Raw genomic sequence first — 26890 nt, 5'->3', positions numbered from 1 at the left:
TAGTCCCAGCAAGGTGCTCAGCTCCATTCCATATACTGTACTGGTTTAACAAGAATTTTCCTGGTTGTGCCTGCTGGGAAACAAGTGAAACTGTATTTCTGCCAAACCCTGTCACAGGAAACAAGATCAGTAAAAAGCTTTCTGCAGTTCATGATAACAGGATGCAGGGCAATGGAGTATTTCTATGCTGCAGCAGGATAAGCTCCTGATTTCCCAGCTATATGCTAACAAAACATCAATGCAGGGCTAAGACCTTGCCTGTGAGCTAGGAATAATGACAGGGGTTATGGGTGCAGTATGGTTACCAGCTTCCCTTCACTGACCTGCGCTGGGATGGATGAAGTGATGAAGAGACCTTATCTTCACAAAACTTTCTCATGGCCAGAGTGCTAAGAGCCTGATCCACACTACAGAAAAGGAATGGAAACCAAGCATGTGATTTAACATTCAGGGGGAAAAGGGAGAGATACGATCACAAAACACAGCATGGCAGGAGAAAATTATTCACAAACTAAAGATATGATAATGTGCCCGTAGACAGAATACTGCATACTGCAAACAAAAATACATTAGGATAAAAATAACATAATGGCTCTATAGTATTGATTTACAGTATTTGGTTTGTTATTCTTATATGGTGGCCATAGACTGGGATATATTTCACCAAATGTAACAGGGAAGATATTTGCTTTCCCCGAAACTGGGAGACCTAGTCTTGGTACCCACGTATGGTACTTTGAGCTTTTCCTCTAATCTATAGCATTGTAAAAGGATGAGGTCCACTCACTGGGGAATGTTACTAGATGGGAAATTACAGAAACAATATGGACAACATGACCATAAGCAAATGCTAAGAGTCGGGAACATCACTTTTTTGTATGGGACATAATTAAAGAGTACACGTCACTATTGTTGAGAGTTCCCCTCTGGGTAATCTATGTACATTGCAGGTATTTTAACAATTTTGTAGCCTACTTTGTTTACTCTTGTTATTCTGAAGGAATAGCTGTTTGTATGTCTATGTCCATGTTCTGAGCTAGTTAGGCCGGCCATACATGGAGCAAATTTCTTCTGGAAAGAATCTCGCTTGATTCCCCCATCAACACAGTGTTGATGCGGTAATCTCTCCTGCTGGCCATTGCCTTCTCCCAGCGGGGAGGGGAGCCAAGGGGGGGGAAGTGGGGGGGCATGGGGGCGGACTAAGATGCCCCGCTGGGAAAAGACAGCGATTATCGCTGGTGGCTATAGCAGCCGCTTGGGATAATTGTAAACTAATCCAGCAGGCTGGTTGTACCCAAGTTGATCGATCGAGCAACTTGCTACATTCAGCTTCCCCATTAATGGTTTGAATCAGTATGAAACGGCCGAGATTCAAACTGTGCATGGCCAGCCTTAATGGGGTTGTAAACCCTTGAGGTTTTTCACCTCAATGCATTCTATGCATTGAGGTGAAAAACCTCTTGTAGTGCACCAGCCCCCCAGAGCCCCCCTTTTACTTACCTGAGCCCGATCATTCCTGCGCTAGGGACGAGCACACCCGCTCCAGCCAGTGACTTGGGTCCTGATTGGATAGATTGATAGCAGCGCAGCCATTGGCTTCCGCTGCTGTCAATCATATCCAATGACGTGGGAGCCAGGGGGCAGAGCCGAGTCCTGCAGTCTGTGTCAATGGAAGCAGCAGCAGGACACGGGAGCACGCCCGCACAGGTGCCCTGAGGGAGAGCGCTTCTTCGGCGGGGTACTCGAGAAGAGGAGGAGCCAGGAGCACCGCTGAGGGACCCCAGCAGAGGAGGATCGGGGCCCCTCTGTGCAAAACTAACTGCACAGAGGAGGTAAGTATGAAATATTTGTTTTAAAAATAAAACTAAAAAAAAAAAGTTTACCTATACTTTAATCTGTATGGAAGTGGTTTTATAAATATCAATCATTTGCCGCACCTGCAGGTCTCTAATGAGGAAAGTGACAGGGTCTGCATCCCTTTAGACGTGATTGCCCTATAAGAGTATCACACTAAAAATGACATTTTTGTTGCATGGGATGTTCAAAATCTGACTTGTATCTTAGTGCAGACTTCTTGGAAAATCAGCGAACCAATCACACAAGCAGGAAATGACATTTCTGGGGGAATGTTCCATTCACCATCTGTGTACAGAACACCTCCAGGTAGCCATATTGCATTTTACAGAAAATGGCAAAGCAGCAAATGACTTGTGTAACAATTGTATATACTGTAAAACCTTGGATTGTGAGCATAATTTGTTCCAAAAACATGCTTGTAATCCAAAGCACTTGTATATCAAAGCAAATTTCCCCATAAGGAATAATGGAAACTCAAATGATTCATTCCACAACCATTTATTCATAGGTCCTTCAGTTTATAGTTCATATAAAAAGTTTATACCAATGTGACCAGGTTGTGTAACCATAAAATGTCCATCCACACATGGAAGCCTCCACAAGAGAATTAGAAGCAAAATCCAGCAGGAGCTACAGAGAGAGTATAAAAGAGAAGAGAGGTGCCTCCAAGTGTAGCAATATGTTGCTAAATGTTGTACCTTCAATAAATGTAACCATATTGCTACACTTAGAGGCGCCTCTCTTCTCTTTTATACTCAGTTGTGACATGACACTACTTGTATATCAAGACATCGCTTTTATATCAAGTCAAAAGTTATTGAAAAATTTTGCTTGTCTTGCAAAACGCTCTCAAAACCAAGTTACTCTGAAACCAAGGTTTTACTGTACTATATTTTTTTATATGTTCATCCCCCCCCCCCCCACGAAACTGGAGTTTCCCTTTGACTCAATGTCTTATATACAAAGATCAAATAAAAGAGCAGACAAGAATACAGTACTGTATATCTTCTGTGATGCTTTTAACACAATTAGCTCTGACATGTGCAATCTTTTAGACAGAATCATCTATACAGTCACATCCACTTATGGGATACCATTCCTCCCACTAAATTACACTCAATATTATATTTTCATACTGGATAAAGGAGTAATGCACATTTTTGATACTTGCCAGTTGTTGCTCTGGATACAAGCCACAAATTGCCCCAGCAGCACAAATATCTTTTGCAAATGTGGGGATGAGTTTGGCTGTACCAAAGCTGCCCAAAGGGTTTAGGAAACGTGCATGATATAAGCACCTTGGGGACAAACTACCTCCAAGGTGCTCCATATATTTTTATCTGCTGACCTTACAATTTTATATCAATGTACAGAGGAGGAGAGGAGTTGGTATGGGAGGAGATCTGGGACCAGGAGGCTGCCATTAGCTTATCAAGAGGACAGAAGGGGGTCAGGGTTCTCCTATAGATATGACATATCTAACCTGTGGGTATCATGAAGGACCCGGGACAAATGCCCTTTTTGCCACTCTATTAAGACTCCTGCACATGAGACAAAACTCTTTATATTATCTGCAACAGGCCACACTAAACTTCCAAACCACAGGACACATTATAAGAAATAGTGTATTATGATTGTGTGAATAGGTCATGTATATAGTTCTGAATACCATTAGCTGTCCTGTATCCTGATACGTAACCACAGAAAAAGAATAAAGTTGAAGCATATGTAGCATACCTCGCAGATATCTTGCTGTAGTGCATGTAGGATGCTATGACTACTCCTGTCTTCCCCTGATTTCCCTGACACAGATAGAAACAAGAGTTATACATTTGAAGTATCAAGCACCCATTCACAATCTTATGTGAGCTAATCCTCATGTGTAATCAGCTCAGTCCATACCTTGCAGTGAAGAACAACAACATGTTGAGGATCTGAGTTCAGCCAGGCCTCAATGGCTTTACAGATAGAACAGATGACATCTAATGGAGGTGCATGGCAGTCTGGCCAGAAGAAATCCTGAACCTTGGACATAAAGATGGAAAGTGTTAAATTATTCTCATGAGGATACTATAAGACACCAAGAAGCAGAGTTTGCTTTAAATCAAATATTAGAGATCAAATAAATGTGAAAAGGAACACTAGATTTTATAAAGCATGGTTTAACAAAACAGTAACAATTCTTTGTAGGCCAAGTGGTTAGCAGGGTTTAGCTGCTGTGCGGTCGCTAGCTTCCAAAGTGCCGCAACATGGGAGTTTTTAACTTCTTCTTTGTGGTTAAAAGCGCCCCACTAGCGGCTGAAAAGTGCTGCTTAAACAGCAGTAAAGCGCCGCTAAAAACGAGCGGCGCTGTACTGCGAATGCGGCTGCGGCCCCAGTGTGAAAGGGGTCTAAAAGAACCAATAACTTATATAAGGATCAACCCAAACTTTGAAGACAGGCAGTTCTAAGGTTAGATACTGAATGCCTAGGAGAAATGGGGGGGTTGGGGGGAGTTTTGGGTGCTGAATGCCTATATTTGTGACATCTGCTATGCACATGGATTCAGTGGGCCTGATATGGATCGTTAGTTTTAAAGGTATAGCCAATATATTTACCTTTGGATTGAGCTTGCGGATATCGTGTCTTTTCTTTGATAAGTTGAAAAGCTGTAAAACAAATCAAGCTAGTTACAATCCAAACAAACACACTGTAGATACTTTGACTTTGCATGTGAAACAGTAACATTCTTATTTATGCTCCCATACAAAAATGCAGCCTCATCATAAGCAGCAGTTTTGTGTAATCCTTTCTGACAGCAAGGACATTTATAGTAGCTAATGAGCACATGGGCACTCACAATGTAAATGTATATAAGACTATACAGGCATGTTATTAAAGCGGGGGTCCACCTATCTATCATTTTTTTTTTTTTTTAGTTCATTCACAAACTTTTCTTCTCAGCATTACATACTCACATATTGTGTGTAATATGTCCGCCTGTGTCAGATTTCGTCGGAAAGAATAACTTATATTATTCACTGCAGGCGGTTTCCATCTTCATTGTGGGCATTTGAAGCCCACAAGCATTTATTTCCTGGATGTGGTGAATGCTGTGCTCCCAGCATTCACCGCTCATTCCCGCACATGCTCAGTGGCATCCTGGGAAGCTGAGACTAGCTCCCAGGAGACTGTGCGGAGTCTGGGAGAGGCTAGAAACACGCCTACTCCCATGGGAGGAGAACCAGGAAGTGCAAAGAAGAATAGAAAAATAAAAGGTAATTACGGCGATTTAAATTTTTTTAAATGGCATGTCAGCATCTAGGCAAGGAAGAGAATACATATGGATATTGTTCAAAATTTGGGTGGAACCCCGCTTTAAGAGAAACATAATAAGTACTATTATAAAAGAAACAAGGATCATCAAGTTCAATCTATGCTAAATCCTGTACAATCAACACTAGATATACCAGGACTTAAAGTGATACTAAACACACACTTTTTTTCCTAATCAATATACAGCTGTCACATGACCCAGCTCTTTCTCAGCCTGTCTGCAGTAAAACAAGCAGGAGGAGCTTCTAGTCCTCTGCTACTGGTCACATGTTCAATAAAAAACAAAAAACAGCCTTTGTAATACAGAGGAAAAAAAATTAATATCAATAAACTGTTTTAAATTGTCATACAAATATATATATATAATCAAATCTTTATTATTTTTTGGCAATAACATCAATAACATGGTGTGGGCGAATTTCAGCCAGTCACAGGCTGTGTCACACCCCTCCAGCCTGTGTCCTAAAATAAGAGGGAGGTGAAGCCTCAATTAATCTACATGTAATATCCCACCCCTGTTGTTTTTAGCTGGTTAGTGGGTATGGAATAGGAGGGAAGGAGTGGGCTGTCATTTACCACTGTGTATACACCCACATGTGTGACTATATAGTCACATGGGCTGATCAGATGTGATAGAGAGGACATTCTCAGCATAGAAACTCACTAAAAACTGAGCATGTGCAGAGTTGCCACCACAGCTGCAAAATCCCCAACTGCAGTGGGGACATGAATAGGACAGCAGCAGGCTCAACCAGGTTTTTTTCTTTGCAGAATACAAAAAAGGAATCATATAGTGACTAAGTGAGTATAGACAGCATGTAATACCGCATATATCGATAGATTTTTTGAGATGTGGGTTTAGTGGCACTTTAACTGAACAATCTGATCCATATATTTCAGACAGGCCCTTGCACTAGTTAGGTTACTGATAAATCTGTTACATTGTACAACTGGATTGTAACATGTGTGGTTATCTTAATTTTAGACAAACCCAACCCCTTTCACTTCTCAAAGGCCAGCCTGTATCCTCCTCGATGCCCTGCAATCATCCAGGTGCCAAGGCCCTGGAGTCCACCATTTAAATAACAGGCTATACATCAAAGATGGTCAACTCCAGCTAAGATTTATTGCAATGACAGCACACGGCTCACTCCCACTCAAAGCCATGCTCCCAACATGTTTCATCTACACCAGGACTTAATCATGGGGATGGAAAAACACAACTACAGTAAGATGCTGTCAAATTATTTCATGTAATAGGGGAAACAAATCTGTATTCCATCTATGGTATCAATATCCTACCTAGGTCAATTTGTGCCCTACTAATTTATAGCTGATTACACAATTTTTTGTCAGTAAGACATTCAAAGCACATGTAAGTTCATTCACACTGGTTTCCCCCACCGTCTCCTGTGGGAGAGAATTCCAGAATGCAAACCCCCCCCACTTGTTGAATGAACTATTTCTGTTCAAATCATCATGAACATTCCTTTGTCACTGAAGTTTTATAGTGTTTTCCAACAGTATTTTAAGATTCTTGGTTAACCACTTGCTTACTGGGCACTTAAACCCCCCTCCTATCCAGACCAATTTTCAGCTTTCAGCGCTGACGCACTTTGAATGACAATTGCGCAGTCATACAACACTGTACCCAAATGAAATTTTTATCATTTTTTCCCCACAAATAGAGCTTTCTTTTAGTGGTATTTGATCTCCTCTGTGGATTTTATTTTTTGTTTAAAAAAATTTAAAAATACTGAATTTAAAACAAAAAAAAAATTTTTTTATATTTTGTTATAGAAAATTTAGAACAGGTAATATTTCTCCTTCATTGATGTACGTTGATAAGGCGGCACTGATGGGCACTAGATAGATAAAAGGGGATTTTGCGAGCCACAATGGTATATTGCCTCAAATGTGGAAATCACCTAGCTGCCCGCACAGAACACGTTTCATATGCCGTGCAATACAATGTATACAGTGATGGGCACTGATGGGTGGCAGTGATGGGCACGGATGGGTGGCAATAATGGGCACTGATGGGTGGCAATAATAGGCAACACTGCTAGCTGGCACTGATTGGCACTACTGGTGGGCATTGATAGCTGGTACTTGTGGGCATTGATAGGTGGCACTTGTGGGCACTGTTAGGTGGCACTGTGGGCACTGTTAGGTGGCACTGTTAGGTGGCACAGATGAGGCAGATGTGCCTCTTCCACTTTGGGACCTTTGTCCCTCGCTTTCGAGCCGGTGATCGCTATCAGTGTGAGTAGAAAAAAAAAACGTTTACCGATCTTTTGTTTACATCATGTGATCAGCTGTCATTGGCTGACAGCAGATCACATGGTAAGGGGCCGGGACCGGCCCCTTACTCGGATCGGTGATCACTCGAGTCTCAGTGACAGTCACAACGCGCTCGGCGTGCACCTGCAGGGCGCGTGCACAGGGGAGGCCATCATATGACGGCCTCCCGGGAATTCAGGTCAGCGCTGTGGCCATCATTCGGCCATAACGCGGATGTCAAGTGGTTAAATTAAGTCCTTAGACGCCTGAAGAGCAATGTGCCTTAGAAAGCTTTGTATTGAAATCAGCTAAAGCCTAACTAGTCTTAAAAATACTCCGTCGCCTTATAACATCTATACTAACTAGCCTATGTAAGAAAGACGTATGTACTGGCCTATTTGCAGCCCATTCTGGCCCGGTCACGTGATCTGGCTCCCCTGTGTCAGCCAGCGGTGGTTGCAGGTGAAAGGAGGGACTGCCAACAACGGGAACCTATGGGTGGTGTCACCACTCACAGCTTTCACAACCATTGTCAGGCGCTATCTCCTCTCTCCAGCAGCACTCGCTGGCTGATGCAGGGGATCACGTGACTGGACCAGAGTGGCCTGAACATAGGTACATATATAGATTTTTTTAAAGGATTAGTTGGTACAGATGTTAGGAGGGGGAAGGGGACATATTTAGGACTAGCTAGGCTTTACCTGCAATTCTATGTTAAAGTGGTTGTAAACCCTTGTATATACCCAGTGAAGTGACTGGCCTCAGGTGATATACAAAGATGAAACAAATCCTCCTACATAAATTGTACCTGTCTATTTGCAGTCTTCTCTTCTCAACATCCTTTCAAAGTGCAGAATTATAAAGCTTTTCTGAGAGTTCAGAAAAAAAGGCAGTGGAGAGCTGAATTTACACTTTGCAGAGCTCAGTAAGGAGAGCTCTGAGAGCTGATTGGAGGGGAGGTAAGGTAAGGGACACCCCCACCCCCCTTCACACATAGAGCTGAGGCTATCAATCTGCTGGAGGTCCCTCCCCTGTCACCTTTTTTTCTGTTGGTGTCAGGAAAACTTGTAAGAAGTCATTCATGCTGATAGCAGAGGAAAGAAGCAGCAGACAGAAATGACACTTAGTGCTCTTAATTGGGACAAGTACACACTATAGAGGGATATGCTTTGTTCATATTTCATGTCTGAGGCTTACAACCACTTTAAATGTATTTGCTGTAAATTACCATCATGCTGTACAGTACTGAAATGTCAATAATTACCAAGTATTTGTCCTCATGTTTGGATCTTAGCATGCTAGCTACTTCTCGCAGGTTGCTTTGGTATCGCTGTTCCTCCAGGTTGATGGGGAAGAAGACACTAATGATACGCTCCGTTATATATGTTAGATCTAGGTCGTAATTGCGCTGCATTACGTGGTCCAGGCTGAAACTCCTGTATCAAAAGAAAAAAAATTTCAGATACAGAATTAGACGCTCGGTCAAAATAGAATGCACCTACCACATTTTTTTGCACATACACAGATGAAATATCCTCAGATGAACACAAAGATCATGATTTCAAATGTATATAAATGGGTAAGCATTAATACATCAATGTAAAAGAGCACAAGTGGTTTACCAAGGCTGGTGCATTGATGCACGTGGGGAGCAAAGGCCTGTGTAGTCCGATCCAATACTGGAGCTCAATTTTCTGAAAAAAGTAAATGCTGATCCCAACAGAAAGGTGTCAGAACACAGTGCCTCTCAGTTTGTTGTGTATGGAGCTATGTAGCTGCAGACCAGTCAGGGTGCCCATGCTGACCCATGTCCATAGCCAGAAGTTCCTACAATGGGCAAGTGAGAATCAGACCTGGAACATGCACCAATATAAGAAGGTGTCTTCGAGGTGTTGACTTGGCCTCCAAATTTCCAGATCTCAATCCAATCGAGCATTTGTGGAATGGGCTGGAAAAACAAGTCTGATCCATGGAGGCCCCACACTACATGTATAGTAGTGTGCAAAAGTTTTAGGTAAACCCACAAGGAAGAGAAATATATTTCCAATATAGTTATAAAAAATATGTATATGATATACTGTATATTAACAATATATTGTAAATATACATCATATATATATATATATATATATATATATATATATATATATATATATATATATATATATATATATATATATACACATATATACATAGATATCTGTCTATCTATCTATCTATCTATCTATCTATCTATAGAGATATATATATATATATATATCTCTATAGAGATATATATATATATATATATATATATATATATATATCTCTATAGAGATAGAGATATATATATATATTTTATTTTTTTTTTTGTTTTTTGTTTTTTGTTTTTTTGTTTTCTAAATATATTGGAAATAGATTTTTCTTCCATGTGGGAAAAGAGCATACTTTTAAAAATAATGGATAGATTTGTGCAAACCTCAGCAAGTGTTACAATCAAACAAATGATTAATCAAGCAAGCTGGAGATTTTAATTAATTCAGCTGTTCACCGAAATGTACCTGTGTGCAAAACAATATGAGTATATGGTCTCTTGCACAGGGAGGCATCCAGCTGACATGTATGCATCCCGCTGCCTGAAGGCACAAGTGCAGCATCCAGCCTGGCTACCTGCAGCCTGTAAAATCCATAGTAGGCTGGGGCTGAAAGGGGTTGAATACTGTACCAAGTGGTACTCACTTTTAGGGCCCTATGCGTCCAGGGACGAATGCCTGAAACACAGGTTCTAGTAGAGCAGGACGCTGCTTCTATGCTTCCATATGCTTATGCTGCCTGTGCTCCACCATATACTATAGAGCAGGGATATGCAATTAGCGGACCTCCAGCTGTTGCAAAACTACAAATCCCATCATGCCTCTGCCTCTGGGTGTCATGCTTGTGGCCGTCAGAGTCTTGCTATGCCTCATGGGACTTGTAGTTCTGCAACAGCTGGAGGTCCGCTAATTGCATATCCCTGCTTTAGAGAAAATATCTTGCTTTCTGTGTGGAAGCAGTAGTCCTACTGCAGAGGTCCAACATGCTTGCTGCTTTATAGCTCCTCAATCAGTAAAACTCATGTTCCCTGCTGAATTGGGAGCTCTAGCTCTGGCTCAGCAGGGGATGTGTTGAACATCTACAGAGAGGTCACTGCTTCCACACACAGAGGAACAAAAGTTCTTAAAGTTATTGTAAAGTCTCTTTTTTTTTTTTAAATAATAAACATGTTATACTTACCTCCTCTGTGCATGGGTTTTGCACAGAGCAGCCTACATCCTCCTCTTCTCGGGTCCCTCTTCACTCCTTCTGGCCCCTCCATCCTGTCGAGTGCCCCCACAGCAAGTAGCTTGCTGTGGGGGCACCCAAGCCAAGCTACAGCTCCCTGTGTCCATTCAGACACGAAGCTGCCGTTTGTCCCCGTCCCCTCTCTCTCCTGCCAACGGCACCGCTGCTGTGTCTCAGCCAGGGAGGGAGAGTCCCGGACGGCCAAGGGACTTGTGAATATCATTGGATAAAGATGGGGCTTAGGTATGTCATAGGGGGGCTGCTACAGACAGAAGGCTTTTTATCTTAATGCATAGAATGTATTAAGATAAAGAACCTTCTGCCTTTACAACTCCTTTAACTGCAGCATACTGGCAGATAGGCAGGCTCAGTTTGCCTCTGGCTTTAGTTGAGTTCTACTTGTGGCTGCTTTCTAAAGAAAATAAACTGTAAGGCTGGCCATAAATTATGTTACATACAGTTTTCTAGTACAATTTTTCTTTAGCTATACCAAAACCATATAATATGAGGTCAACCCTAGACTCTTTCTGGCAGGCCCTTGCACTACAAAATTGAAGGTAAATCTAAAGGAAATGAAATAAGAAAATTGTATGATGTATAGCCAGCCCTTTGTTTTGATGTATCTAGAACAGCCTTTTTCAACCAGGGTGCCTTCAGGTTTCTTCAGGGTTGCCTTGGCAAAATGCCTAATATTTGCCCAAAAATTGTATACAAGCCAAGCCTGCCTTTTAGGTAGACAAACACATTGTGGACCAATACAGCCTACTAGCTGCCGGCATCCAAACAACCATCATCAGTGGATAAGGAGGACAACGAGTGCCTGCGCAGCATCCTTGTTTGCCCCTCCCCGTCATTCCCCATCAGCACTGGGGTCACATTAGGTGAATGAGGGAGAAGACAAACATTGGAATACTAGTCAGTACCAATGTGCTAAGGTGTGTTTGGAAGAATAAATCACCTCTAATATTGTGTGTCCTACATGTGTAAATGTTGCTGCGATGTGTAAAACTATTTGTTTTTTACATTTAGAATGGGGTGCCTTGAGAATGTGCAGAATTTTACAGGGTGCCTTGACCTAGAACATATTTAGCTGACTTAAAGTGGTTGTAAACCCGTTTTAAGATATTAAAAAAAAAAAACCTGCAAGATAAAGGCATAATGAGCTAGTATGCATAGCACCTACGTGCCATTGCTTCAGTTGGCTTAAGTGCACATGTGCCGATGACGTCGGCACATGCAAATACAGGGATATCTCCTAAACCATGCAGATTTAGGAGATATCCGGTGCAGCTACAGGTAAGCCTAAATATAGGCTTGCCTGTAGTTTAAAGTGGTTGTAAAGGGTTTACAACCACTTTAAATGCTCATTGAAATAGATGTTTATAGAGTATACCAAAATAATATATAAATGTGCCATGTCCCATTAACTGAAGATACTAGTAAAGGATTGGTACTGGACTTTATAGGCACTGAAATACACAAATACACAAAAATTAAAAATAAAAATATTTTATTACAGATTGATTAAAACAAGAGCAACCAGACAAAGACTATTTTAAAAACTTTGCAAAGTAAGAATCACCTAAATGCTTTTACAACACACAACCCAAACACCAAGAAGTACAGGCATAACCAACTTTTACGTACACAATGGGGTTTATTTACTAAAGCTGGAAAGTGCAAAATCAGGCTCACTTCTGCATAGAAACCAATCAGCTTCTAAACCCAGCTTGTTCAATTAAGCTTTGGTAATAAAACCTGGAAGCTCATTGGTTTCTATGCAGATGGGAGCCTGATTTTTCACTTTCCAGCTTTAGTAAATAAACCCCATTGTGTACTTAAAAGTGGAGTATGCCTGTATACTCCTGAATAATCATGATGGTGTCCTTGTTGAAACAACAATTAATGTTCTGTCAGGCTTGGTGTGAGTTGATCATAGTGTGCAGTAACTCGGCTCTACATGTTATGCGTGTAAACGCTTCTTCAGGAGCTTAGGCATGCATTAACGTACACATCACCCAAGAGTAGATAATAAAGTAGGTAAATGTTCAGGATACGGCAGATGTTGCAGGCAAATGATCCCTATCATCCTCCTGCTGAAGATCTTTAGAGCAGCGGTTACCTTAATGCAGTTTTACATTTATGATCAGGATATACTGACTACTCCTTTGCTGCAGCTATTAAGAAATTACTCCCCCTAGATGCTTTTAAGTTCTGATTGTTGTATAGGATATATAGGCTCCTTATATGCCTTTCCTTTACCCAATACGCTACCCTATGCTATTTGTATAATCATTGCTGAACCAGGGCTCAACACTATTTTCATCATTATGGACTAGTCATACATGTGATGACATTTGCCTGCAACATCCGCCATATCTTGGACATTTACCTACCTTGTTATCTGCTGCTTGGGTGATGTGTACATTAATGCATGCCTAAGTTCCTGAAGAAGCGTTTACACGCATAACATGTAGAGCTGAGCTACTGCACACTATGATCAACTCACACAAAGCCTAATAGAACATTAATTGTTGTTTCAACAAGGACACCATTATAATCATTCAGCAGTATACTTCTTGGTGTTTGGGTTGTGTGTTGTAAAAGCATTTAGGCGATTCTTACATTGCAAAGTTTTAAAAATAGTCTTTGTCTGGTTGTGCTTGTTTTAATCAATCTGTAATAAAATATTTTACATTTTTGTGTATCTCAGTTCTCTATAAAGTCCATTACCAATCCTTTACTAGTGACTTAAATGTTCAGTTGGACTTTAAAACTTTGCCCTTGTATTGGTGGTAGTAAATATTACTGCATTTCTATGATCAGCAGACAGTTATGTTCTCTTACCTTGGCAGGGAGCTCCGTTGTTTCACACTGATAGATTTTGTGGACCCCTGAAAGTAAGCCATCAAATTATATTACATAAAGCATTATCAGTTCTATATATACAGTATATGTATACAATGCTTATTGTGGTTAAGGAATGATCATTTTTCTTTTGGAAAGAAGAAAGAAATGGCTGCACATCCAGAACTTCCGATTGCCTTTTATTTTATTTTACAGAGATAACACCAAAGACACCAAACTGTGGTCACGTAGACGTGTTTCACACATACATCTTGTGCTTAATCTTTCCCACGGAGGCGGGCTGGGTCTAGCACTCTGCAAGATACTCCAATCAGCCTTATCTCTATACACCTGGAGCAGCAGTTCTTTTTCTATTATGCCCCATACACACAGTCGGATTTTCCGATGGAAAATGTGTGATAGGACCTTGTTGTCGGAAATTCTGACCGTGTGTGGGCTCCATCACACATTTTCCATCGGAATTTCCGACACACAAAGTTTGAGAGCTTGCTATAAAATTTTCCGACAACAAAATCCGTTGTCGGAAATTGCGATCGTGTGTACACAAATCCGACTCACAAAGTGCCACGCATGCTCAGAATAAATTAAGAGACGAAAGCTATTGGCTACTACCCCGTTTATAATCCCGCCGTATGTGTTTTACGTCACCGCGTTTAGAATGATTGGATTTTCCGACAACTTTGTGTGACCGTGTGTATGCAAGTCAAGTTTGAGCCAACATCCGTCGGAAAAAATCCTAGGATTTTGTTGTCGGAATGTCCGATCAATGTCCGTCCGTGTGTACAGGGCATTAGTCTGGAAGCATACAGCAATCTAACTTCCTGTATTCCCTGTTTATTTGCTGCTTATATAATTGACCCATAAAATGATATAATGTTCTTAGTCTTCACATACAGATACATGTGAAGCCAATGAAGAGCTAATCGGTCCCAGCAATGGGTTTAGTTCACGTTTAGTTTCCAAATTGTTCATACAGTATTGCAAAACTGATGAAATGTGGTTCATAATGTTTACCCAGGAACAGTGACAGCAAAGATTATGATAAAGCCAAAATGTGTTCATAATAACTTGTAGCAGTTTCCCGCTAGGAAAACTGTATGACATTAGTTGGGAAGGTTGCATAACAGACATGTTGTGATGCACTGAAAATTCAGCCACCAAAATGAGTAGAAGTTGAAACTCAGCACATAGATCATATCAAATATCTTTCTTGAGAGATGTCAGCAATCAAACAACTCTCTTCCTTCCTTCTTATTAAAAATCTCAAAGACATTTTCAAAATGAGCTACTGATATGGGGAGGTCTGTGAAAAGATTGCAATGGGATTAAAGGAAACCTGTCATGAGATAATTATGTAGGTTGGCAAGCTAGTTTTATGGCTGCTGCTGATGCATTGTTCTGAGCTCTTTTGAATGCTGGTGAGCAACCTGGCACTAGATTTTCACTGGAAACTGGCACAGTTTAGTGCAGTCTTTCTCAAACTTTTTAACATGGCCCTGAAATACCATTCCAGGCTCAGGGAATCCCTGCTAATAATTACTATATCTACAGTTCACAGTACATGGTTAGTGGGAATAATGCTCCTTAGAATTGCAATTATTGGAAAAATACTCCCCTTATTCCTAAAAATATAATTGATCCCAGTGGTTACTTATCTCAGAAGCATAAGTTGATCATTGCTCAAGGAACCGCTAGCAGCCTCTGGATTAACCCTGGTTGAGAAGGACTGGTTTAATAAATTAGGAGTCTAGGGAAGAGGGGGCTGTGGGGGATTTTAAAAAAAGAGTCCATAACTTGTCCCTGTCAGAGCACTATCCGCAGCAGAGGCTCGTGAAGACCTGGCATCCCTGCTACTATCTTACATGGCGGCATGAATGCAATGATGATGCACATAAATGCACACTGGCGCATGGCCGTGAACGCTCCCGGTCCGGACTGGCGCCAAGAGACTTTTATAAGGGAGCCCCCCCTCCCCCCCGATTGCTGATTGATTCTCAGCTTTCCTGTGCGTTTGTTCCGGTGTTAACCTTTGCATCTGTGAATATCTGTTACCGGCTCGGCTTACCCCTAGACTTGTCTTCTGCCTCCTGATCTGACCTTGGCTTGTTAAATGGACTGTCTTATCCTGCTCTCCTGTGTATGACCCTGACTATCCTCCTGACTACACTTGCTCTTGTCCACACCTGGTACCTGACCTTTGAACTGGCTATTTTCCTGACTCCTGCTCTACCTAAGCCTGGCTACTTTCCACGGGCGACACCTGTCTGCAGATACTATCCTGGTGTCTTATCTGAGTACCTGGACATCTCGCCTGACAACACTCCAGTCAGAACATCTCTGCAAGTAGTTCCAGCAGGTGACCCATGTTTCTTTGATACTGACTCCTCCTGTTCCACCTTCAGGGGAGTCTGGAGTTTAGCTGCAAGGGATGCCCACTGACCTCCAGCACCAGATACATGATAGTCCCTTAATGACCAAAAGCTATATACTGCAATAAACATTTCATCCAAACTCTATATTGTATTTATTTTGAAAAGTCAGAGAAAGTGGAGGTAAACCAGGACTTGTGGGTTTAACAAATCTCTTTTTTTTATATTAATTCTTCTTGGCCTATGCAACCTAGGGTGCTGCAGGGATGTGTCTTACGTACATACATTGTATATAAAGGTGAACCTCCTTCTCATTACAGAAAGTTTGGAGGTAAGGGATGCTCTCACTGCTCTTGCCCAGCACATGCCTAAACTGCTTATTTAATATACGTGCAAAAGTTACAGTGCCTTGAAAAAGTATTCATACCCCTTGACATTTTCCACATTTTGTCATGTTACAACCAAAAACATAAATGTATTTTATTGGGATTGTATGTGATAGACCAACACAAAGTGGCACATAATTGTGAAGTGGAAGGAAAATTATATAAATGGTTTTCAAAATTTCTTACAAATAAATATGTGAAAAAAGTGTTGCGTGCATTTGTATTCAGCCCCCCTGAGTCAATACTTTGTAGAACCACCTTTCAATGCAATTACAGCTGCAAGTCTTTTTGGGTATGTCTCTACCACATTTGCAGGTGTAGGTCAAGCTTTGTCATATTGGATGGAGAGCGTCTGTAAACATAACATTTTCAAGTCTTGTCACAGATTTTCAATTAGATTTAGGTCTGGACTTTGACTGGGCCATTCTAACACATGAATATGCTTTAAACCATTCCATTATAGCTCTGGCTGTATGTTTTGGGTTGTTGTCCTGCTGGAAGGTGAACGTCCTCCCCAGTCTCAAGTCTTTTGCAGACTCTAACAGGTTTTCTTCTAAGATTGCCCTGTATTTTTCTTCATCCATCTTGCCATCAACTCTGACCAGCTTCCCTGCCCCTGATGAAGGAAAGCATCCCAACATGATGCTGCCACCACCATGTTTCACAGTGGGGATGGTGTGTTCAGGGTGATGTGCAATGTTAGTTTTCCAGAACATATAGCATTTTGTTATTAGGCCAAAAAGTAAAATTTGGTTCCCATCTGACCAGAGCACCTTCTTCCACATGTTTGCTGTGTCCTCCACATGGCTTCTCGCAAACTGCAAACGGGACTTCTTATGGCTTTCTTTCAACAATGGCATTCTTCTTGCCACCCTTTGATAAAGGCCAGATTTGTGGAGTGCACGACTAATAGTCTCTGCAGCTCCTCCAGAGTTACCATGGGCCTCTTGGCTGCTTCTCTGATTAATGTTGTCCTTGCCTGGCCTGTCAGTTTAGGTGGATGGCCATGTCTTGGTAAGTGTGCAATTGTGCCATACGCTTTCTATTTTCAAGTGATGATGGATTGAATAGTGCTCTGTGAGATGTTCAAAGCTTGGGATATTTTTTTAATAACCTAACCCTGCTTTAAACTTCTCCACAACTTTATCCCTGACCTGTCTGGTGTGTTCCCTGGCCTTCATGATGTTGTTTGTTCACTAAGGTTCTCTAAACAAACCTCTGAGGGCTTCACAGAACAGCTGTATTTATACTGAGATGAAATTACACACAGGTGGACTCTATTTGCTAACTAGGTGACTTCTGAAGGCAATTGGTTCCACTAGATTTTAATTAGGGTTATCAGAGTAAAGGGGGCTGAATACAAATGCACACCACACTTTATAGATATTTATTTGTAAACATTTTTGAAAACCATTTATCATTTTCCTTCCACTTCAAAATTACATGCCACTTTGTGTTGGTCTATCACATAAAATCTCAATAAAATACATTTATGTTTTTGGTTGTAACATGACAAAATGTGGGAAGTTTCAAGGGGTATGAATACTTTTTCAAGGCACTGTACAACAACTGTTAGTGTACTGAATGATTAACATGGTGCAGAAGTTAAATACCCAGTACAACGCCCTAAACTTTCCCCAATGAATTTATTACTGAAGCCTAATGACAGCAACTTATAGCTGCTTGCCATACATTATCCACTGCTGTAGCTTTTTTGGCTTCTGGGACCTGTTAAACCTTTCCTCTTTGTATAAAAGCAGCTGGCCAGCTATATTATATGTCAGAGATATTCCACTCACTGGTGAGTCAATCAAGCAAGCTGAAACAGATATAATAAAATGCTAATAAAGCTAGCACCTCCCTTGACTGTAACTGCATTATGGTGTTCTAACCTACTGGCAATGAATCCTATTGAGCGGTTATGGATTACACACATGCCTTCTGGCATATATTCTGCTTTCCTATACAGATCAATGATTTCTGCAGAGACACACATTCCAATGTTGTTTTCTGGGCTGTATGCATGGCAAGTATGCCAGACAGCTTATTGTCTAGGGGAATGCAACAACTTATGAGTATAGCGGTGTGATTTCTGGATCAATGGCCCAAGTCATATTTAAAAAAGAAATGCATTCAAGCCCAACTCAGGTTAAACTTTATAATGTTTTGGGTTTTGGTAAGGAAGGGTTAGAACTGCGGTCAACTGCTAATTGTCATTCATGTCCTCAAAGGAGAGTTCTCCTTACTTCTGTTCTATATGTCAGGTGTCAAATACAAAAGTAAATACAGGAAAGTCTCCCCATTTTCTATATATTTCAATGGTGTCAGACAGAATAGTGAGTTAGAATAAATCCCTCCAAAGGGAACACAGGCAGCAATAAAGAAAATATATGTATTTCTGGCCAGGGTTATGCAGAAGCATACAAGCTAATGTGTTGGTTGCTTATGCTACAGGTGTGGAAGCGGGAGGGGGCAAGTCTGACACTGGCTAATTTTAGGAAGAACAACAGTAAGCGAACATATCCCTCTTACTATCTTCCCCACCAGGAAATATTGACCAGAGGTGTGTTCTGCTGCCACAGACATATCCTTGTAAGTTGTCCCATGTTAATGGCCAGCTTCAGATCCAAGTATACTGTTAAACTGGCCATACATGGATAAAATTTGCTTATACCACATGGCTTGGCAAACACATGCAGTCATTGTTTGGGTATTCTGATAGCCGCTGGTGCTTTCTGAGGTAGTCAAATTTGCTAGCACGTTCTAACGCACATGCAAGTCAAATTGCAATAAAGTTTTACAGACATATGGCCAGCTGGTCATTCTGTCATGACGCAACATCAACAAGATATTACGGGTACAAACATTGTTAGCAGGGCACAATGTGAGTTTAGTAGGGTGAACCTCAGTTCAAGGGGCAGATTTCAGGTCCAGACAAAGCCGTCTGTAGCTTGGAAAGCAAAGGTAATATACAGTGCCTTGCAAAAGTATTCACCCCCTTGGCATCTTACGTGTTTTGTTGCCTCACAACCTGGAATTAACATGGCTTGTTTGAGGATTTGCATCATTTAATTTACAGAACATGCCCACAACTTTGAAGATTACTGCAGAAATGACTGCGGAAATGATGGTGTGTAAAGATTTAAGGGTGGATCGTTTGCAAATATTATCCCATAAGTGTAATGCTTTATTTTTTTAGGTGGTAGCTACTTGAGGTCGTCTATGGAGTGAGAAGAACTCACCTGGTATTCAATATTGATCCTGTCTGGAAGTTTTTATTGCTGTCTGTGCCCCTGTTAAGGTGATTCGCCCTTTCTATTTGTCCTGTTTAGTATTATCATTGAAAGTAAAAGTAATGAATCTCCCAAATTTTGGGTTGTTCCCAGAAAAGTAAGAGAGGGGAAATCTTCCAATGGGGACACTGGGGGTCCCAAAGGAATTCCCTTAATTTCAGGGATTTCCTGCTTTGACTATGGGACAGGAAGTCAAGGAAAATCACCGCAATAAGAGACAGATGGCAAAAAAAAAAAAATCTGACAGGGGTTATAACCCTCCTTTGCTCTATCCACAAAAATAAGTTTTGCCTACAGTTCTACTTTGAGTCCTAACATATTCCCAAATTCGGTCAGGGTTTTAAACAAATTGGGTAGAGTGGTGATTGGAGAAGTGATAAACAAGAGTAACAGGGCTAAATAAAAAAAAAAATGACAGCTCAGGAGGAGCCGCTGTAATAACCATCCGGCATTAGTACAGCGATCCCCCCTGCTGTTCCTTTGTGTTCTGACAGGGGGGAGCCCCTCCCGCGCCAGAACACTCCAGTCAGCACTTTCAGCTGTTGGCTGAGAGCGGTGATCGGGAGCTGATCAGCAGACCTTTTTCGGTCATGCTCCTTCGACAGAAGCTGGCCTTCTGTCAGACTTACTGCAGTACACATGGGCTGAATGTTGGCCGATTTCTATTAAACCCGGCCGGTGCTGCCCAACATTTGGCCCAGATGTACTAGACTTTATACCCTTTTACTGTGACATTCCCCGTGGGGGAGGAATGAAGAGAAGGTTAGTAATTTGGGTAAAAAATTCCATCTGGTCAGAGTGTGAAATAAGTATGGCCAGGATAAGTTATTAAAGGCCTCATGCAGGTCTAGAGAAAAGTAACATTCGTTTGTTTTCCAAATTTGTTGTCCAAATTTAAGGCTAGTAGAGATGATGTATATTGCCTTTTTGCTCTGGCATGCCTTCTGTCTTTTGGGAACAAAGCCTGCTTTATCTGTATGACTATAGTACTCCAAAAATCCACTTAGCCAGCAAGGGTTAATTTTTGTTAATAATTTTATGTCACAGTTAATTAGTTATATTGGTGTGAATTCTGCCACTCTTTCTTGAGTTTAGGGATTATACTGTTCTGTTGGAATCTTTATCCAGGGGCGAACATTGCTGCAGTGCATTGAAAAGTTTGGATTAATGCGGTGCTGAGGAGCACATTTTCTGTAGTACAAAGCCATGAAGCCATCTGGGCCGAGGGTTTTGGAGGATTTAGCTTGTTTGACAGCGAGTAGAATTTCTACAGTTGTAACTTCCTTTTTCATGATTTCTCTATGGGTCTGTAACCTAGAGGGGATTGGAAGCCTTACAAAGAATGTGTTTTGTCTTGACTAGGGGCTGCATAAAGCATAGAATAGTAAGAGTGAACTTCCCAGAGAACCATTTGAGCATTCTGTGTAAAGGAACCACCAGCTTACCTGCAAGTTTGCAAGTTACTGTCTAAAGTCAGAGTTTTTTTTAACAAATTTAATTTAATAAAGGAAATATAAAACTTCAGATAGATTGACCTACAGCTCATTTTTTTTCTGAAGGACTTACTAAAAGTAATACTAGGAGTTTTTGTGAAAGGAATGTTAGTCATGGTACCAATTTCCACACTCAGCATTTTTTTTTATAAGTAATGAAGTTACAAGATATTCAGAGCTTTATGATTAAGACATTTTAGCATGTATAGAAATGTATGTACATTGGCAAGAGAAACTGTTTTGTGAGAAATATGTTATACTCTATTAAACAACCTCTGTGCCAGAAATGCTTAGCATGATTGTGGAAGACACCCAAGCAAAAGTTTCTGAGCGCTTCAAGGGAAAAAAAAAACAAAATGTAATGCATTTAAAGAGGAACTCTGCTGACATTGTGCAGTTACTATTATTGACTAACAGTGGGTTCAGAATGCATGTAGAAAGCATAAGGCTGGGTTCACACTTTTGCCTTGTGGGAATGTAATGCACACATTGGGGTTGATTTACTTAAGGTAAATAGACCTGCACTTAGCAAAATGCAGTTGCTCCAGAGCTTATTAAATGAGCAGAAGCTCTGCTGACAAAATCATCCAATCATGTGCTATGAAAAATGCATTTTTTTTTAATTTTCTTTGCATGTGATTGGGCATTCTTTGCAAAGTGAACCTTTACCTTATTTACTAAGCTTTGGAGCAACTGCACTTGAAGAGTCTATTTGCCTTTAGTAAATCAACCCTATTACGTAAATCAACCCTATTGACTTGCCATTTATTCTTAATGGCACACCAATGCATGTGAGTTATTATTATTATTATTACACAATAATGTGCTACTGTGCATTGTGGTGCACTGTGTTGCAGAAAAATGTTTTAAAGAGTGTTCTGTTAGATAGAGATTTGTGGGCAGCTGAGTTGCCTGTCACTACATCCAAAAATTCTCTGACGTGCTGGAAAATCTATGGCCCTCACAGGTGATTTTTTTTCCAATCCATACTTTTGGATTGGGAAGCGGGGGGGGGGATTTTTAAGGATTTCTTTTGAAGTTTCTGCCTATTCTTGGCCACTCTTATGCCCCATACACACGATCGGATTTTCCAACAACAAATGTTGGATGTGAGGTTGTTGGCGGAAAGTCCGAAAACAAATGTTTGTTGTCGGACTTTCCGATCGTGTGTACACAAATCCGTGTGACAAAAGTCCACACAAACTCGGAATCAAGTACGAGCCAGAGATATAACTAGCATTCGTAATGGAGATATCACGTACGTCTTGTACATCACTACGTTCATAATTGTTGGCCAACATTTTTGTGACCGTGTGTATGCAAGACAAGTTGGAGCCAACAACCTTCAAACAAAAATCCACGTTTTTGTTGACGGAAAGTCCGATCATGTGTACAGGGCATTAGAGCTGAGACCAGTTCCTAAATCCATGACATTGTGCAAGCAAGTGTTTCTTTTGAAGGTTGAAAAACAAACTGCAGAACGGATCAACAGATTTACCTAATGTAGACAAGTTTCTATATACAACAGTGTCTGCCCTGATGGTTTTCCTTTTCTCTTGCCCCTCCTTCTCATCATCTACTCTAGAACTGGCTGTGTCACTTTCTCCTTAATCGCAGCCAACAAAAACTTCACACAGACATCCAGCCACGTCCTGCTCATTTCCATCACCCTTTCCTCGCCAGCCCTTCCACTCCTCCCTGCATCCATTAACCCCATCCCTTCCTCACCATGTGCTGTATGCTGGGCCCCGGAGCAGTTCTTCTCCTCTGCAAGAGAACACACAGGTCAGTTATTATAACTGTGCACAGGTAACTTCTGAATAAGACCACTAAAAACAAATGTAACTAAAAATATTTAGTTTGTATATACAGTAATGCCTTGGATTGCGAGCATAATTCGTTCCGGAAACCTGCTTGTAATCCAAAGCACTTTTATATTAAAGCGAATTTCCCCATAAGAAATAATGGAAACTCAGATAATTTGTTCCACAACCATTTATTTATAAATCCTTCAGTGTATAGTCCATATAAAAAGATTATAGCAATGTGATGGGTTGTGTAACCATAAAATGTCCATTCACAAATGGAAGCCTCCACAAGGGGATTAGAAGAAAATCCATCAGGAGCTACAGAGTATAAAATAGAAGGGAGGCTCCTCTAAGTGTAGCAATATGGTTACATTTAAGGTACAACATTTAGCAACTTACATGGTTGATGATTAAAAGAGGCACATCTTAGTATGCAGGCATCCGGGGTAAAGCTGTCCACATAGACCATCCTTCGCACCGCCGGCTCTCACCGCTGTCAGTCTGCAATCATGACCGGGGAGACTACCCTGCAGTAGAGCGATCTGAAAGCGAGGCTCAAAGCGCTCGTTGAGCGCAGTGTGGAAGGAACAACGTCGATGGCAGTGCGGAGAACGGTCTGTGTGGACAACTTTACCCCGGATGCCTGCATACTTAGATGTGCCTGTTTTAAATAATGTTACAATAATGTTACACTTAGAGGCGCCTCTCTTTTCTTTTATATTCAGTTGTGATGTGACGCTACTCTTATATCAAGACATCGCTTGTTTATCAAGTCAATATTTATAAAAAAATGTTGCTTGTCTTGCAAAACACTCTCAAACCAAGTTACTCTCAAACCAAGGTTTTACTGTAAGTCCTTCCAATGAACTGCACTTGATTTATATTTACACATACATATTTATATGCTATTTTATGTTAATTAAAATAGCTTCTCTATGGCAGCTGATATTTAAAATCAGGTAGCGTGAAGGGATAACGTGAGTATGTCATAGACCTCATACCTGCAGTCTCTGTAGTTACAGTAGGATTATATTATATTCTCTAGTGTTGGATGAGCAGGTATTTACACACAAAGTCTTTTCATCCTGAGCATCACCAAGGATCTGAGCATGTGTATGGATTAAAGGATATGGAATTTGGCAACTAGAGATGAGTTCCTTGCAGTTTTTAAATTTGGCTTTAAAGTCCCCATTCCCATAAATACTGGCTGTTGTTTTAAGGCCAATGAAAACCATCCTTAGTTCTCAGTAAATAAGGATAAATCCATTCATAAACTATATTTTCTCAGTTCACAGTGATCAGAGGAAAAAGACACTTATAGAACAAGTGTGATGTTCTTAGGACTGAGTTTAGATATTGCTTGACAACTTGGAACCTTTATTGACTGACTAGCAAAGTGTATTTAAAATACATCACTGCAAATGTAAAAGGTATAAATAATAGTTGGCTATGTAAAAGTTTCTATAGCTGAACAAATTTTGGAATATATAAATTGACCCTATGGCAACAGGCTCACTTTTACTCAAAAGCTCACCCTTGAAGAAAATGTGCATATACTTACCTTTATGGCAGTATGTGAATTCAAAAGCCAATGTGTGCCCCCTTCTGTACTCACGGCAAGTATTGGACCAGTCTGATGGCTCAAATATTTGCTCCTCCAACTGGATGATGTGGTTTCTGTCGGTGGTGACATACGAACCAGCAGAAGGAACCATAGTGGCTGACAGGAAAGCAAGTATCCAACACATCCAGAAGTGCAGAATACATGCATTAGCTTTTCAATACAGGGGCCACTACAAAGGTAAGTATATCCATACTTCTTTAACAGGTGTACTATTGAGTTAAAGTGTTACTAAACCCAGGACCCTGCATTCACTATATCTGGTCTCCCACAGAAAATGGAAATACAAGTATTTTAATAAATATATAAGCCGCTAAATACCTTTTCTTGTGACTTCTATCAGTGTCTGGTTAAAGCTTGTAGGAGGAGTTTTTATTCTCCTCTGACTGTCCTATGAGGCTGTATGACCACTGACCCTCTGTTCGGACAGTGCTGATCAAATGCAGCCTCCCAAAACAAAAAGCAAAAGCTTTCTAGCAATACACATCAAACAGAGCATGTGCAGAGTGCCTCCTAGGGCTCTGTTCTATTAGCAGATGGATTAGGGACAGTAAAAAAAGGGCAGAATCAAAGAAGACAGTATCAAATATACAATGCAGGGGATTAACTCCTTAGGTTCCACAGTGAGTATAACAAGCATGCTTTACTGTATATACATAATTCGTTTACTGTTGTGGGTTTAGTAACACTTTAAGTTGACCCTGCGATGACAGGTCAACTTTAAAGTGAAGATGAGATAGACACTAGATTAGATAACTTCCAATAAAGATAACTTGATTTGGCATCAAACACCAACCAGATGGGGAACTTTGTTACTTTAGAGAGTGGGCGCCCCTACCATGTAAGAAATATTACAAAATGCTCAGATAAATGATTCTGGGAAGAATCTGCAGCCAAATGCCTCCCCTGCCCATAATTCCGCTGTGCCATGTTTCTAAGAAGCTTCAACCAGTGTGCAAGTTAAAGAATACCTAAAAAAAAGTTTTTTTGTTTTTTTCGACAGAGTGGAGATGGATTATAACACCCGTCAGTTTTTATTGCTGTCTGTGCCCCCGTTAGAGGGCACAGACAGCAGACAGCCTCCCTATTTGTCCTGTTTACCATTATCATTGAAAGCAAAGTCACAAATTTTGTGTTTTCTCAGAAAAGTAATAGAGGCGGAATCTTCTAATGGGAACACTAGATCTGGTGACCTGGGAGTCCCCAAGAGATCCCCTTAATTTTCAGGGATTTCCTCTCACTTCCTGTTTTGGCTATGGGACAGTGAAGGAGAATCTCCGTAATGGTACACAGATAGCAAAAAATAAACTGACAGAGGTTATAACCCTTATGCCGCATACACACGGGATTTTGGTCGGAAAAAGATATGATGGCTTTTCCGACGGGGTTCCGCTCAAGCTTGCCTTGCATACACACGGTCACACAAAAGTTCGCTGAACTTTCGACCGTCAAGAACGTGGTGATGTACAGCACTATGACGAGCCGAGAAAATGAAGTTCAATGCTTCCGAGCATGCGTCGAACTGTTTACGAGCATGCGTAGGAATTTTGCGCGTCGGAATTGGTACAGACGATCGCATTTTCGGATAGGAACTTTATCTGACCGAAAAATTGAGAATATGCTCCCAATCTTTTGCTGGCTGGAATTCGGCCAGCAAAAGTCAGATGGAGCATACACACGGTCGCATTTTCTGACCAAAAGCTCTCATCGGTCTTTTGCTGGCTGAATTTCCGATCATGTGTACGCGGCATTACTCTATCCAAAATGAAAAAAACAAGTATTGCCTTTAGTTCTACTTTAAGAAAAGCAAGGTCCCAATGTTAAATGCAAAGATTTATATGCTCCCCTGGAACAAAACACTGTTTTCTTATCAATAAAGCATTGTACGCAAATAGGAGTTGTGTTTATATACTTACCATGTCAGGTTGGGGAGGACTGGAGCAACATGGAGAAACCTGTAAGATTCATATAAAAATAAAGTGACTTGACAAATGATCGAAGTAGGGGTTCAAATCGTATTATATATGAGGAACAAAGATGTGACAAAGCCTAGCCATTCTGTAACATACACATATCCTAATTGCATTATATACTATTCACACAGAAAACAAGTAAACACAATATTGCTTATTTTAAATAAAAATGACACACCAAGCTTTACTACTGAAAATTAAGACAGTGGCAGGTTTGCCTGGCCACTAATCATGTAAATCTACCAGTAAAGCGAGTCATGTTTCTAGGAAAATAATCATTGTGAGGTGAAAATGTTTCCAGTGCCATGCAGGAGTCCTGTAAAC

The 26890-nt window shown here is 40.8% G+C and overlaps 1 protein-coding gene across 3 annotated transcripts in view; it reads right to left on the bottom strand.

The window, feature by feature from the left end:
- The window catches only part of TNS2 (tensin 2), a 271078-nt gene that overhangs the window by 85248 nt on the left and 158940 nt on the right, over positions 1 to 26890 (bottom strand). For all 3 annotated transcript variants that reach the window (XM_073613552.1, XM_073613554.1, XM_073613553.1), the window contains exons 4-11: positions 26510 to 26548; positions 22893 to 22931; positions 13603 to 13649; positions 8720 to 8891; positions 4455 to 4505; positions 3760 to 3882; positions 3595 to 3659; positions 324 to 407 (exon numbers count right to left, since the gene is read on the bottom strand). In XM_073613552.1, coding sequence (XP_073469653.1) covers positions 324 to 407; positions 3595 to 3659; positions 3760 to 3882; positions 4455 to 4505; positions 8720 to 8891; positions 13603 to 13649; positions 22893 to 22931; positions 26510 to 26548 — 620 coding nt within the window. The remainder of the gene's footprint in view (positions 1 to 323; positions 408 to 3594; positions 3660 to 3759; positions 3883 to 4454; positions 4506 to 8719; positions 8892 to 13602; positions 13650 to 22892; positions 22932 to 26509; positions 26549 to 26890) is intronic.

The sequence above is a fragment of the Aquarana catesbeiana genome, linkage group LG02 (genome assembly GCF_042186555.1).
Source record: "Aquarana catesbeiana isolate 2022-GZ linkage group LG02, ASM4218655v1, whole genome shotgun sequence".
Taxonomy (NCBI): domain Eukaryota; kingdom Metazoa; phylum Chordata; class Amphibia; order Anura; family Ranidae; genus Aquarana; species Aquarana catesbeiana.
The sequence above is the reverse complement of the archived record's forward strand: the minus strand, read 5'-3'. Positions and strand labels throughout refer to the sequence as shown.